Below are 15,891 nucleotides of genomic sequence, written 5' to 3'. Positions count from 1 at the left end.
GGCTTCCGGCCATACCTGGAGCTGCTGGGTTTTGAACCCGGGAACTTTTGCATGCAGAGAGCAGCTGCTCTGCTCTTGCCCTCCAGGAACAAGGCGGCTGGGGTAAGAGGCTGGTATGCAGGGCTGCTAGATCAGCTGTTTCCGAAGTTTGCCTTTCTCTGTGCGATGGACTTGTGCGTTTTGAGTATCCGTTTGGTCAAAGGTCCAAGTGTGTGTGGTTATACTGGCAGGTCAGGGTGTGTCTGTTAACACGTGTAAGTGACTTTGCGATATCCCTGTTTTGTCATTTTTCCCGTCAAGGCCCCTATTTCATCGTGTGTTTCCCGGCGACTTTCCGCGCAGCGAAATAAAATGACTTTTATTTTTAGTGCTCTGTCGGCGCTAGATCGAGGCAACCCATCCCCAAGCGAGAAAAATAAATGAGCTTTGAAAGAACTACTTTAAAAAAAAGAAAAGCTTTCTCCAACCTAGGTTGTTTTGGACTACAATTCCCATCAGCGGGTCCAAAGAGCAGCCCGGGTTGGAGAAGGCTGACTTTAAAGTACAGTGGTACCTCGGGTTACATACGCTTCAGGTTACAGACTCCGCTAACCCAGAAATAGTGCTTCAGGTTAAGAACTTTGCTTCAGGGTGAGAACAGAAATCGTGCAGCGGCAGCAGGAGGCCCCATTAGCTAAAGTGGTGCTTCAGGTTAAGAACAGTTTCAGGTTAAGAATGGACCTCCGGAACGAATTAAGTACTTAACCTGAGGTACCACTGTATGGGAGAAGGAAAAGTTGTGGGCATTGTTGATACAGAAAGGGCAGCCGTGCGGGTATTTCCTGTTGATTCGTTCCAAAAGTTGTGTGAGGAGTGCTATGCTTTTGAGGAAGCAAAAACAAAATTGAAGCAACGCGGTGGCATTGGCACTGGCCAGTAGGTGCCAGCCCCATACAATTCACGAACTGCATTCTGCATTATTTGGGGAAATCACATTTTTCTAGGAGGGAGAATATGATTTTTCTTTCCAGGGGAATGCTTGGAAACTCGGGAAACCGCCTTGGTCCATCTAGCTCTGTATTTTCCACAGTATTTACTCTAGTTGCATTGCTCTGTTCAGCTTGTGGAATTGAAGATGGGGGATTAGTGGAACTGACTGGGCTCTGTAGACGTATGTTTGATTTGGGATGTTGGGGGAACGGAGTCAGGGGGCTTTAAATAATGCCATCCCTTAAGCAAGCCTGAGAAGGCCTGTACTGTAACTGCTGCCTGTGAGCTACATGGCAACACAACCCCGAGGCCTTGTGTGATGTAGCCCTTCTCAGTGTGAATTACCGTATTTTTCGCTCTATAAGACGCACCAGACCACAAGACGCACCTAGTTTTTGGAGGAGGAAAACAAGAAACAAAATATTCTGAATCTCAGAAGCCAGAACAGCAAGAGGGATCGCTGCGCAGTGAAAGCAGCAATCCCTCTTGCTGTTCTGGCTTCTGGGATAGCTGCGCAGCCTGCATTCGCTCCGTAAGACGCACACACATTTCCCCTTACTTTTTAGGAGGGAAAAAGTGAGTCTTACAGAGCAAAAAATACGGTATACCCAGCTGCAAGCCAACTTTGGCTCTTGCCTTACTGCTGTTTTGCGGCAGTTATCCTGCCCCTCTTAAAGCACTGCTGCCCAGTTAATATTCACAGTTTTTTTGCAGATTTTGGTGAAGCTCTGGCTCAGACTGAGCTGCCCGTGTCCCAGGTCACCCCTCGGCCGAGGCTTTTGCAGGGCCAAATGACTTAAGGCTACAGGATAGACCCCAGGAATCCCCACGACCTCCACTCCCCTCCTTTTCTGAGCAAGGGGTAGGGCCCAGGAGTCTTTTATCCGCTGCTCTGCTAACCACACCACCACCCCTGGCCAGGCCTCAGTCATGCCTCTCCTTCTCCTGGGCTATTATCTCATTTGGCAGCTGATCTGTCCCTGGGGGCTGGGGACAGGCGGCTCTGGGGTCAAATGTCAACAGGTTTGAATACAGGGTTGGAATTCTTTGTCGGTTCTCTGATGGTTCCTTGCATGGGTTTGGGGGGCGGCGCATGATGCTCCCAGGGCATGTGGGACCAACTGATGGAGCAGGGAGAGTGGGGGGGTGCCCTGCTTTTTTCGGGAAGGATGGCGCGGGGGAGACCAAGAAACGCAAATTAAAGACAGATGCAAAGAACTTCACCCGGGAGGTGGAAGAACACAGAACTTCTGGGCTTTATATTTTGGGGTCTTTGAGGCAACTTCAATCAGTTGCTTTTTAAATAGGATTTTGCGTGATTATTAATAATATTATTATTATTTAAAGGGATGTGCTAAACGCCTCCAAATGTCAGGACATTTATAAGTAGGGCTGCCAACCCAGTTGAAGAAACCTTCGTTTTTCAATCGCGGGAGTTTTTGTCAGTTAATCAGTTGATTAAATTTGCATAATTTGCATATGGGCAAAAACAGCCGTTCTGAAGCGAGGAAACACGGTCTCTTGTCTGTGTTTTACGATTCCTGCATTTTGTATTTTAATATTCTGCTGAAAGCTGCCCAGAGTGGCTGGGGAAACCCAGCCAGATGGGCGGGGTATAAATAATAAATTATTATTATATTATTATTATTATTGTCATAGCAGACATTATCTTAGAGACTTCTGGTCATAGAATCATAGAATCATAGAGTTGGAAGAGACCACAAGGGCCATCGAGTCCAACCCCCTGCCAAGCAGGAAACACCATCAGAGCACTCCTGACATATGGTTGTCAAGCCTCTGCTTAAAGACCTCCAAAGAAGGAGACTCCACCACACTCCTTGGCAGCAAATTCCACTCTCGAACAGCTCTTACTGTCAGGAAGTTCTTCCTAATGTTTAGGTGGAATCTTCTTTCTTGTAGTTTGGATCCATTGCTCCGTGTCCGCTTCTCTGGAGCAGCAGAAAACAACCTTTCTCCCCCCTCTATGTGACATCCTTTTATATATTGGAACATGGCTATCATCTCACCCCTTAACCTCCTCTTCTCCAGGCTAAACATGCCCAGCTCCCTTAGCCGTTCCTCATAAGGCATCGTTTCCAGGCCTTTGACCATTTTGGTTGCCCTCCTCTGGACACGTTCCAGTTTGTCAGTGTCCTTCTTGAACTGTGGTGCCCAGAACTGGACACAGGACTCCAGGTCTGATACCTGAAATGTCTGGTGGTAGTTGCCTTTGTAGAGAAGGTGCTCACTATCCACAGTTTTTGTCTGATTTTGGCAGGTGAGCCAAAATGACTTGTCAAATATGGGCGTTATTTTCAGTTGATTGCAAAATACAAACAGTTTTGGCAGGCGGGGGCAATCTAGGAAGACGTGGCAAAAGGTTACAACACTCCAAACTACACCAAAAACAACAAAAAGCTCTCGTGATGACTTTTAGTCAAAATGCTACGCATATTTAATTTTTTTTTCCACCACCAGCAACCCTAAAGCAGCCCAGCTCCTTACACTTTCACTAGGGACGAATGGTTCCCTCATGTTGTGGAGACGTTCTTCCCGGGCAAACTTTTAAAAGGCTTCTGAAATTGATTAGCCGAACCAATCAGTGAATTAAAATTTGCAGCCCTGATTTATAAACCTAGAAGGAGATTTGCAAAAACACAATGTGGGCCAGGGTCGGAGGTCCTCGTGGTGTATTCACCGGTCGTGCCTGTTTCTCTGGTGAACGGAGTCAGTATAGGGCTCTTGTTCTTTTGAGAAAGAGCACCTGTTTGTCCTGGGGTGAGAGTGAAGCAAAAAGTATTGTGTGTGTGTGTAGACCTGCCTCCCAAAACCTGGGACCAACTGCGAGTTGTAGTACAAAGCACCTGGAAGGTGCCGACGTCTGCAAATGTTGCATAAGGTAAAGGTAAAGGGACCCCTGACCATTAGGTCCACTCGTGGCCGACTCTGGGATTGCGGCGCTCATCTCGCTTTATTGGCCGAGGGAGCCGGTGTACAGCTTCCGGGTCATGTGGCCAGCAGGACTAAGCCGCTTCTGGCGAACCAGAGCAGCGCACGGAAACGCCGTTTACCTTCCTGCCGGAGTGGTACCTATTTATCTACTTGCAATTTGATGTGCTTTTGAACTGCTAGGTTGGCAGGAGCAGGGACCGAGCAACGGGAGCTCACCCCGTCATTGCGGGGATTCGAACCGCCGACCTTCTGATCGGCAAGTCCTAGGCTCTGTGGTTTAACCCACAGCACCACCCGCGTCCCTCTCAAATGTTGCATACACCAATATAAACAATGCTTCTCTCAAGCCCCATTTTAGCATCGCAAAAGCCCTGTGAGGTAGGATAGGCCAAGAGACACGGTTCATCCAGCAAGCTCCATATGGCTGGATGGGGTCTGGAGCCCTAGTCTTTCCCAGTTGCTAGTCCAAGACTCTTAACCATCTCACCCCACTGCTTGCCATGAGAGGCTGTTTGCAGCTGGGCGTGTGATGGGGAAACTGACATGTTTCCAATGATATTGGAAGGTGTCCACCAAATTTCCGGTTACAGAGAGCCTTAAATCTTCCTGGCTTAATTTAATACCAGTAGTTTCTTCCAAGGGACACGGGTGGCGCTGTGGGCAAAACCTCAGTGCCTAGGGCTTGCCGATTGCATGGTCGGCGGTTCGAATCCCCGCGGTGGGATGAGCTCCCGTTGCTCGGTCCCTGCTCCTGCCAACCTAGCAGTTCGAAAGCACCCCTAAGTGCAAGTAGATAAATAGGTACCGCTTTATAGCGGGAAGGTAAACGGCGTTCCATGTGCTGCGCTGGTGCTGGCTCGCCAGAGCAGCTTCGTCACGCTGGCCACGTGACCCGGAAGTGTCTCCGGACAGCGCTGGCCCCCGGCCTCTTGGGTGAGATGGGCGCACAACCCTAGAGTCGGACATGACTGGCCCGTACGGGCAGGGGTACCTTTACCTCTAGTTTCTTCCAACGTCTGGGCTCAGCCCGTTGAGCGTTAAAAGGCTGGTGTCTCTGAGCATCTGCAGAAAGCCTTTCTGCAGAGAAATGTCCCTTCCACAAACCAGCCCCGACACAACTGTGTTTTCAACCTTGCTCCTCACTGCTATCAACACCTGTTGCTTTGGTTTCGTAATTACACCAATAACTCAGGCCAATATAAGTTTCAATACTGAGAGTGGTCTCTAATCACAAATCAGTAGCCAGTTGTAACAAAAACTAACCCATTCAAAAGTATGTATTCTGACAAGGATTACAAACTCAAACGGAGATTACAAACTCATAAGGAACCATAACACAATAATTCGTTACAGAATTATAGATAAGAGTTTATGAGTAGAGATAAGTTCATCTTAGTCCTTAGTTAGATTTGACGTGAAGGTCTTAGTTTCAATCATTTGAGCAGAAGTCAGTGATTTGAGTTTGTAATCTTTGTCAGAATACATACTTTTGAATGGATTAGTTTTTCATAGAATCATAGAATCATAGAGTTGGAAGAGACCACCAGGGCCATTGAGTCCAACCCCCTGCCAAGCAGGAAACACCATCAGAGCACTCCTGACATATGGTTGTCAAGCCTCTGCTTAAAGACCTCCAAAGAAGGAGACTCCACCACACTCCTTGGCAGCAAATTCCACTGTCGAACAGCTCTTACTGTCAGGAAGTTCTTCCTAATGTTGAGGTGGAATCTTCTTTCTTGTAGTTGACTTCTAGATCCTTTTCACATGTACTGCTCTCAAGCCAGGTGTCACCCATCTTGTATTTGTGCCTCTCATTTTTTTTGCCCAAGTGCAGTACTTTACATTTCTCCCTGTTAAAATTCATCTTCTTTGTTTTTGCCCAGTTCTCTAATCTGTCAAAGTCGTTTTGAAGTGTGATCCTGTCCTCTGGGGTGTTAGCCACCCCTCCCAGTTTGGTGTCATCTGCAAATTTGATCAGGATGCCCTTGAGTCCTTCATCCAATTGACTATTGATTTGCGAGTAGGGACCACTCCCACTACTGAAACTTATATTGGCCTGAGTTCTTGGTGTGCTTTTTTCTTGGTATATTTAATAACAAGAACTCCAACTTATTTAACGTTGGTTTCGTAATTAAGCACCGCGGGGTCCCCTTCTGCCTAGGGCACCCTGGTTCTTTGCATCCTTTCACCCAGGGTGCTAGGCCACTCTTTTACTAGAGAACAAGCTCCCAGGTGCTTTGAGGGGAACCTGGCTGGACCTTCGAACCGTCCTGGAAATGGACATCAAGCAAACTTCCCCAGGCGCTGGGGCCGCTGGGTTTTGTTGTTATGAGGGAGGCTGGTTGAAAGAATGCAGGGTCCTATGTATGGGACAAGTGGCAAAACTTGCTGGAAATGTAAGGAAAAGGATGGCGATTTTTACCATGAGTTTTGGGAATCGATCTATAATGAGTTAAAAAAGATGTTTAAATATACTTTTCCAAAAAAGTCGGAAGAATTTTTGCTAGGCTTGGTGGGAGAAGATATTAAGAAGACAGACCAAAGATTACTGTATTTTTTGCTCTATAAGATTCACTTTTTCCCTCCTAAAAAGTAAGGGGAAATGTGTGTGCGTCTTATGGAGCAAATGCAGGCTGCGCAGCTATCCCAGAAGCCAGAACAGCAAGAGGGATCACTGCTTTCACTGCGCAGCGATCCCTCTTGCTGTTCTGGCTTCTGAGATTCAGAATATTTTTTTTTTTTCTTGTTTTCCTCCTCCAAACACTAGGTGCATCTTATGGTCTGGTGCGTCTTATAGGGCAAAAAATACGGTATATTTGTATGCAACAACAGCAGCTAGAGTTTTGATAGCCCAAAAGTGGAAGTCACAGGAGATTCCGACTGTAAGGGAATGGCAGATAAAGTTGGTTGAATACGCTGAAATGGCAAAATTGACACACAGAATTCGCAATCAGGAGGAGACGAAGTACCAAAAAGAATGGAGTAAATTCATGGTTTATATAAGTGAGAATTGTAGAAATATGAAAACGTTGGCAGGATTGAATTAATTCTTACGTCATGGTGTAATTTTTAATCAGTGAAACTGTGAATTATAGACTGGAATAAGAAAACTTGCGGAAGGGAAGGAGGGAAGTCAACGGCTCTATGGAGCATAAAGTAGGGTGTATGTAACAAGATTTGATGTTTTTGTTGGTTGGTGGTGGTGTTCTTAAATCTCAATAAAAAGCGCCGTATTTTTCGCTCTATAAGACGCACCAGACCACAAGACGCACCTAGTTTTTGGAGGAGAAAAACAAGGAAAAAAATATTCTGAATCTCAGAAGCCAGAACAGCAAGAGGGATCTGGCTTCTGGGATAGCCTCTTGCTTTTCTGGCTTCTGGGATAGCTGCGCAGCCTGCATTCGCTCCATAAGACGCACACACATTCCCCCTTACTTTCTAGGAGGGAAAAAGTGAGTCTTGTAGAGCAAAAAATACGGTACTTGAACTAGAAAGAAAGAATGCAGAGTCCTGGCTCCCAGGTGCGCTCCGCTGAGCTGATTTTATCCGTTGCTCCCCTGCAGGTTCCAGAACGAGGAGGGCTACGTCTTGTACCCCCAGATTGGCGACCGCCTGGACCTCATCTGCCCCCGCTCTGTGCCGCTGGGCCCCTTTTCCACAGAGGACTATGAATATTACAAGCTGTACTTGGTCCAGACGGAGCAGGCCGAGCGCTGCGAGATCCTCCGCACCCCCAACCTGCTGCTCACCTGCGACCGGCCCGAGCAAGACATGCGCTTCACAATCAAGTTCCAGGAGTACAGCCCCAACCTCTGGGGCCACGAGTTCAAGACCAACCAAGACTATTACATCATCAGTAAGTTTTAACACCCTGGGGAAGGGGGGGGGGATTTCCTTTTCTTTCTGCACGTCCCCTCCGCAGACCAAATCCCGCGCTTGCACAGAACTGCAAGGCCTTGAGATGTCTGTAGGTGCCGCCGCCAGTCTGGCAGGCTGTAGATGCGGCTGAAGGAACAGGAAATCGTGGTTAAAACCCATGCACCACACAGGATATTGAGAAAGAGAGAGAGAGAGTGTAAGAGATCCTTAAAAAATAATGTTCAGATCAGAGGTAGCTGAGATGGATTGCGGCTGCATACACATTGTGCCTTTAAAGCAAGGTTTCGCAAACTTGGGTCCCTAGCTGTTCTTGGACTACAACTCCCATCATCCCCAGTTAGTAGGACCAGTGGTTAGGGATGATGGGAACTGTAGTCCAAAAACAGCTGGAGGCCCAATTTTGGGAAACCCTGCTTTAAAGCATATCCGGAGCATATTATTTACCGAAAGGAATTAATTCTGGGCACTGTAGTTTGAGGGTTGCTAGGGATTGGAACTCTTGAGGCATAAACTATAATCCCCAGAATCCTTTGAGGGTAAGAATGTGTTTCCAATGTTCTTTAAGGGTATACCTGTGGGAGCAGGGCTTGTGTGCTTCTACCTAATGCGTAGTATATAGGTAAAGGGACCTCTGACCGTTGGGTCCAGTCACGGACGACTCTGGGGTTGCGGTGCTCATCTCGCTTTATTGGCTGAGGGAACCGGCGTCCAGCTTCCGGGTCATGTGACCAGCATGACTAAGCCGCTTCTGGCGAACCAGAGCAGTGCGTGGAAACGCCGTTTACCTCCCCGCCGGAGCGGTACCAATTTATCTACTTGCACTTCATGCTTTCGAATTGCTAGGTTGGCAGGAGCAGGGACTGAGCAACGGGAGCTCACCCCGTTGCGGGGATTTGAACCGCCAACCTTCTGATCGGCAAGCCCTAGTCTCTGTGGTTTAACCCACAGCGCCACCCGCACCCCCCGCGTAGTATATGGAATGCACCTATTCATCATTGCAACTTTCCAATAGACTAAAGAGGAAGGCAGTCAGCAAAAATTAAAAACAATCAGAATGAAACAAGAAAACCAAATTAAAGCACAACATGGGTGCCTGTTTAAAAACAACACTAAAGAGATTGATGTTGTTGCATCTTGTGGCATCTTTGTATTTGCACTGCTGCTGGTGGAAAGATGGGATACAAATCAACCAGAGATAGATCTCAGTTATACGGGGAGACAAGAGATGGTGACCATCCTTCAGATATTCTTGTCCCTGGCCACATAGGGCTGTTTTTAGGGCACAACCAGTCCGTTGAATTGCACCCAGAAGTCAATGACGTTGGTGGCTAGGGATGAATGAGCAGCCCTTTATTTGTTCCGAAAGGGCCTCAATTCCTTTGCATGTATGCCCTAAGAACAGATGGGGAATAATAATAATAATAATAATAACAACAACAACAACAACAACTTTTATTTATATCCCGCCTTCCCCAGCCGAAGCCGGGCTCAGGGCGGCTAACAACAATCAAATAATAAAACAATCAAATAATCCAACATTCTAAAAACATTTCATTATAAAATTAATTAAAATCAAATTAATGGCAACCGTTAAGCAAAATTCTGTGCAGGTTGCCAGAGGAGGGAGTCAGGCTGTGCCCTGACCAAAGGCCTGGTGGAACAACTCTGTCTTGCAAGCCCTGTGGAAAGATGTCAAGTCCTGCAGGGCCCTAGTCTCTTGTGACAGAGCATTCCACCAGATTGGAGCCGCAGCCGAGAAAGCCCTGGCTCTAGTTGAGGCCAGCCTAACCTCTCTGAGGCCTGGGACCTTCAGGATGTTTTTATTTGCAGACCGTAGGTTCCTCTGTGGGGCATACCAGGAGAGGCGGTCCCGTAGGTACGAGGGTCCTAGGCCGTATAGGGCTTTAAAGGTTAAAACCAGCACCTTAAACCTGATCCTATACTCCACCGGGAGCCAGTGCAGCTGGTATAGTACCGGATGAATGTGATCTCGCAGTGAAGACTGGATTGCATTCGAAAGTGAATTTACTTACCATATTTTTTTGCTCTATAAGACTCACTTTTTCCCTCCTAAAAAGTAAGGGGAAATGTGTGTGCGTCTTATGGAGCGAATGCAGGCTGCGCAGCTATCCCAGAAGCCAGAACAGCAAGAGGGATTGCTGCTTTCACTGCGCAGCGATCCCTCTTGCTGTTCTGGCTTCTGAGATTCAGAATATTTTTTTTTCTTGTTTTCCTCCTCCAAAAACTAGGTGCGTCTTATGGTCTGGTGCGTCTTATAGAACGAAAAACACGGTAATTCACACTGCCCGGGCCAATAAGCAAACCCAAACATCCTTAAAAGCTGTGCACGTCTCTGGATGTCGCGACGCTGTTCTCCAGCCACCCAAAAATGTGCTCCAAAGTCTTAGAAGAAGAAAAAAGGTGTACCAAAATGGAGATGTATCGGGAAATGTGAAAACGCAGATATTTGTGTGAACCATTTGCAAAGAAAAATGTACAAATGGGGGGAGAAATTGGATGCATTGAATACAAGGTTGGAAAACGGGGGGGAACAGCACTGAGACATTCTTCCATCTCGACAGGATCAATGTTTTTGCACAAGGTCCAAGTGGCACGTCCACAAAACACAGCTGGGGGTGCTTTAACTGCCTGCTTCCCGTGGCCCCCCAGGCATACCTGGGGCAGGAGAAGTGGGAGGCAGGAAAAGCGGGAACGTGTGCTTCTTGGCCAAGGAAGGCGGAAGGCGCCTATTCCCTGGCACAGCGGTGGAGAGCAGAACATTAAATGCGCCCATTGCTGCCAAGGAGCGCCCACACCTCCTCCGTGAATAATCAGTCACCTTTTCCTCAACGACTTGCAACATCCGTAGCTGCTGCTGCCGCTGTTGGTGATCTGATGTAGCGCCATCCGTGTACGCGGCGAATTACAAAGAAGGAAAGCTCGGGTCTCTGCCCCCAAGGGGAGACAAACAGAAGGGAAACAAAGGGAGAGAGGTGGGCAGGGGAAATAGCAGGGTGAGGGCACAGAAGGATGTTTGTGTTTGTTTCGGATACTGGGTTTCGTTGCGGCTGGTTGGGACCGACGGGAGTTGTAGTTCGAAACGCCTGGAGGGCACCTATTGGGCACAGAGGCGAGCTGATTCTGTTGGTGGCTTCGCAGAAAGGCCAGGCTTTGCGCCTCTGCCAAGAAAGTAGGGAAATGTGGCAACCACAGTAGTTTCACCGCCATACAGTGGTGCCCCGCAAGACGAATGCCTCGCAAGACGGAAAACCCGCAAGACGAAAGGGTTTTCCGTCTGCAGAGGCGCTTCGCAATACGAATTTCCCTATGGGCTTACTTCGCAAGACGAAAATTGGCGAAAAATGTTGAGGTTTTTTTTTTTTGCTCCAAAACCCCTTATTCTGAATCGCTAAGCTGCTAAAAGCATTTTAGCAGCAAAACCGCTAATCCCCCACCCCTTAAAAAGCCGTTTTTAGCCCTTAAAGTGCTAATAGCGCTAATCTGCTAATGGGCTTGCTTCGCAAGACGAAAAAACCGCAAGACGAAAAGACTCCCGGAACGGATTCTTTTCGTCTTGCGAGGCACCACTGTATTTTTTTTCTTTTCATGGGCAGCCCCACCTGCAATGCGTGGCCGTTGCCCAGGGTTTATCTTGTTGGAAACCAATGATACCGTGTGAGGGAGGCTGGGAGTTCGGCATTGAAAGGGACTAGGCCTTTGGAGGGAATTTGAGGCTGACTAGGCCGTCCTAAGGCCTATTCTAGCCCATCTCAGTCCTCGGGGCAAAGGGAGAGGGATACATTTTGGGGCACGGCTGGTGAGCGTCCCCTGATCTTTTAAGGAAGAGGAGAGGGACCAAGTCCTTTAACCACCCCCTCCCCTTTCCTCTCCCCACCCTTCAGCATCCCTGTCTCATCAGCTCCGGCTGCCTGGGGTGGCCCTTCAGCCATCGCCATGGCAACTGTCTCCTGGCAAACCTGTATGAGCCAGCCACTTGGCTGTACCACAGCAGCCACTTTGGGGTAACCAGCCAATCTCCACCTCCCAGCCCGGACACACACACACACACACACACCAATTTGTCTGCTCTTTCCATGGTGTGTGTGTGGGGGGGGCTAACTCAACTCCCCCCTTCCTCTTGCGAGCATAAAGCGCCCTCCCCACTCCTGTGTCAACCATTTCTGAGATGCTACTGTTTCTGAAGGGGGGGGGGGTGTGCACCAGGGACCCCGTTTAATGCAAAGTCCCTTTTCCCGCCCCAGGGCGTGCAAGTGATATCTGTGGGGTTGTTGTTTAGGGCCACGCGGGCCCAGATATACGGGGTTTGCGTGGCTGCCAAGGGTGGTGGATAGCAGTTTTCCGTTCCCTCTCCTCTCAAAGACACACACACACAATCTATATAGATACAGATATATATATATATATCTTCCTCTTTCTGCCTTTTCTTCCCTTCTCTCTGCTTTGCAGCCTGGGTTGCGCCCCTGGGCAAGCAGACGAACGTTGAAAGAAACCCACTTGTGACCACCCTGTGTCTCCCCCTCCTCTTCCGCCCAACCAGGGGGGGGCAAGCGAGGGAATCCAGATCTCTACAGTCGCCGTCGTTTTCACCTTATTTTTTATATTTATATATTTACAAATCAAGGTCATTGCTCTACCCACCGGGCAAGACAGCCACCAGCTTTTCCACCACTTTCCCCCACCCCAGACACTGACACTTCCCGCCGCCCCCCTCCCTCAAAGCCAGGTGATGGGAGCATCAGGGCGGACATAGTGGGGGTTTTTTTTTTCCGGTGGTGGTGGCAAGGCGTCGTTGACCCAGTTTTTCCTCCCCCTTCAAATGAATTTATGCCCAGCCAAGCATGAGGTAGAGCGCGAGACAGCTGAGTGGAAGGAGGGAAGGGAAGAAGGAAATCGGCTGGCTGGGGGCAGGGGAGGTGGTGGCACCATCTAGGACAGGAAGTGATGGAAGAGGAAACGGCAAGCCACTCATTTAAAGCCCCCCCACCCAAAAAGTGGCTGCATCTCAGCATGTTTTGCCTGCCTTAATTGGCACCACAAAGCCCAGCCACCGTAGAATCACAGAGCTGGAAGGGACCCCAGGGGTCATCAAGACCAACCCCCCCAAAATGCAGGAGCCTCGACATTTTTTCCATCTCCCTAGAAAGCTTGGGCAGAAATAATCAAACGGTGATGGCCGCGTTTCCAGTGCCATGAGGAAATGGGGCGCATCGCTATCGCGGGTGCCGGGGGGGGGGGCTGCCACAAATCTCCTCCCTCTGAGGACTAACAAGTCCGAGGGCACAGCTTCAGGTTGGTGCCAGCCCCCAGCCCCCTCCACCCCGGGCAGCCCTTGTAAATCATTCCATTCGCTCAGATATTATATCCCTGGCGAGTATCGGGGAAAGCAATTTAATATTTTTAAATGCATATCCAAGCTGGCCACACATCCAATATACCTAAGGTTAGATAACGGCTTGTCTTTTTAGTTATTTCTTTTTTGAAACTTTTAATTTCGGAGAGTGCAGCTGTAAAAAGTCAAAACGATGTTGTTGTTGTTTAGTTGTTTAGTCATGTCCGACTCTTCGTGACCCCCTGGACCAGAGCATGCCAGGCACTCCTGTCTTCCACTGCCTCCCACAGTTTGGTCAAACTCATGCTGGTAGCTTTGAGAACACTGTCCAACCATCTCGTCCTCCGTTGTCCCCTTCTCCTTGTGCCCTCCATCTTTCCCAACATCAGGGTCTTTTCCAGGGAATCTTCTCATGAGATGGCCAAAGTCTTGGAGCCTCAGCTTCAGGATCTGTCCTTCCAGTGAGCACTCAGGGCTGGTTTCCTTCAGAATGGAGAGGTTTGATCTTCTTGCAGTCCATGGGACTCTCAAGAGTCTCCTCCAGCACCATAATTCAAAAGCATCAATTCTTCGGCGATCAGCCTTCTTTATTAAAACTTCTTTATTAAAACTCATGGACAAAGACAACAAAACGGTGTGTTGTCCTTTTAAAGAAATCGCAGGATGCCCTCAATTGCCAGGAGCCCGTGGACTAGCTTGTGTCTCCCTCCGGAGAGGGGCTTGGGCAAGCATGCAGGCCCCGGCCTTTTGGCGGGGAGGTGGGCACCGAGAGGGGGGTGGGCACGGCCGTCTCTCATGCCTGCCCTGCGTCTGCAGCCTCGCAAAGGGTGGCCCCCCACCGGCCAGGCATGTTCTTTGTGAGGGCTCAGCCGAGCGAGTCTAAACTGAACCGACGGGCCCAGCTTCCCAGAGCCCCCGGCAGCTGCCAGCGAGAGAGAGTCCCGCGCCGTGTGCTGCACGCGAACCCCCCCCCCCCAAATCTCTCTCTTTTAAAAAATCCATTAGGGTCCCCCGTTTCCCTCGCAGAAGTGGAACGAAAGAACCCAAAGGCTTCGGGATGCCGCGTGGCATCGCCAGCTTGGAACCTTCCGGAAAAGCACCCGCTGGACGAAGGGGGTCAGAGTCCCCGCTTCAGCAGGTCTCAGTAGGGTGGGCAAAGTCCCACCCTGTGAACACGTGAGGGTGCCCAGTCCAGGAGTAACGGATCAGCGTGTGGCGGACTTGAGCCTGTGGCCTTATAGCAGTTGCTGGAAACCGCAGGACTGGGGAAGAGAGCATAATGTGGCGCAATAGAGCGCCGGACTAGGGCCTGAGAGAGCAGGGTTCGAATGAAGCGCCCTGAGTGACCTTGGCATTGCCGGATTTACGTACAGTGGTACCTGGGGTTACATACACTTCAGGTTACAGACTCCGCTAACCCAGAAATATTACCTCAGGTTAAGAACTTTGCTTCAGGATAAGAACAGAAATCGTGCTCCGGCGGCACGGCAGCAGCAGGAGGCCCCATTAGCTAAAGTGGTGCTTCAGGTTCAGAACAGTTTCAGGTTAAGTACGGACCTCCAAAACGAATTAAATACTAAACCCGAGGTACCACTGTATAAGCTAAACAAGCTGTATCTTAGGGCCCCACTCTCTTGGGCCCCCCCAAAAAAATTAAACGGAAAAAACCTTGGATATGCAGGTGAATCTCGAAAAATTCGAATATCGTGGAAAAGTTCCTTTATTTCACTAATTCAACTTCAAAGGTGAAACTAATATATGAGATAGATTCGTGACATGCAAAGCGAGATATGTCAAGCCTTGATTTGTTCTACAGGTGAAACTCGAAACATTAGAATCTCGTAGAAAAGTTCCTTTATTTTCATAATTCAGCTTGAAAGGTGAAACTGATATATGAGATAACTCGCGACATGCAAAGCAAGATATGTCAAGCCTTGATTTGTTATCGTTGCGATGATCATGGCGTTCCGGCTTATGGAAACCCCAAATTAACAATCTCAGAAAATTAGAATATTCAAGGAAATCAGCAAAACAAGGATTGCAAATCGAGCAAGATTGGACCTCTGAGAAGTAGAAGCATATCTCACTTTGCATGTCATGAGTCAATCTCATATATTAGTTTCACCTTTGAAGTTGAATTCCTGAAATTCCACGATATTCTAATTTTTCGAGTTTCACCTGTACATTTCCAAAATATAAGATACAAAACAAATGAAATATAACCTACCTACAGCAATAGTGTTTTGTGTTGTGTTGTGTAGGCTCCTAGGATGTAAGTCACGGGCCCCGCCTGCTAGCCTGCTCCCTAAAATGTCACAGGTTTGCTCCTTTCAATATATAGGGTGCCTACATTCTGCATGGACTGGTTGCCTGGCAACAGGGGCAAATGGCTTGAGATACCTATGAGGTCCACAAATGACCATATAACATATATTCATCACAACAAACAGCGACAATTTGTTGTTGACAAAGGACAGCTGGACATATAAAGGGCCCCAATACCTTGCTTAGGGCCTTATCAAACCTAAATCCAACCCTGGACCTTGTAGTCAGTCACCATCTCTTAGCTTAAATGGGAAGAACCTTGGAAGGCAAAGGTGATCTAGAAATGTAACAAACAAATTTTTTATTATTATTATTTTGCCGGCCCCAACATCCAAAGCGTGACATCTTTTGTGCGACTGATGTGCGCCCCCCCCCCCCCCGCAGCCAGGGGCCACTGAGACAGCCGCCTTGCTACA

At 48.6% G+C, this 15,891-nt stretch overlaps 1 protein-coding gene across 1 annotated transcript in view; it reads left to right on the top strand.

Annotated features, from left to right (window-relative positions):
- Nucleotides 1-1,571: 1,571 nt before the first annotated feature.
- Nucleotides 1,572-15,891, top strand: part of EFNB3 (ephrin B3) — a 31,633-nt gene continuing 17,313 nt past the window's right edge. The window contains exons 1-2 of the mRNA XM_083410796.1: nt 1,572-1,831; nt 7,485-7,777. Coding sequence (XP_083266922.1) covers nt 7,693-7,777 — 85 coding nt within the window. The 5' untranslated portion in view covers nt 1,572-1,831; nt 7,485-7,692. The remainder of the gene's footprint in view (nt 1,832-7,484; nt 7,778-15,891) is intronic.

Source organism: Podarcis tiliguerta, assembly GCF_965153285.1.
Source record: "Podarcis tiliguerta genome assembly, chromosome: 13".
Taxonomy (NCBI): Eukaryota; Metazoa; Chordata; class Lepidosauria; order Squamata; family Lacertidae; genus Podarcis; species Podarcis tiliguerta.
The sequence above is the reverse complement of the archived record's forward strand: the minus strand, read 5'-3'. Positions and strand labels throughout refer to the sequence as shown.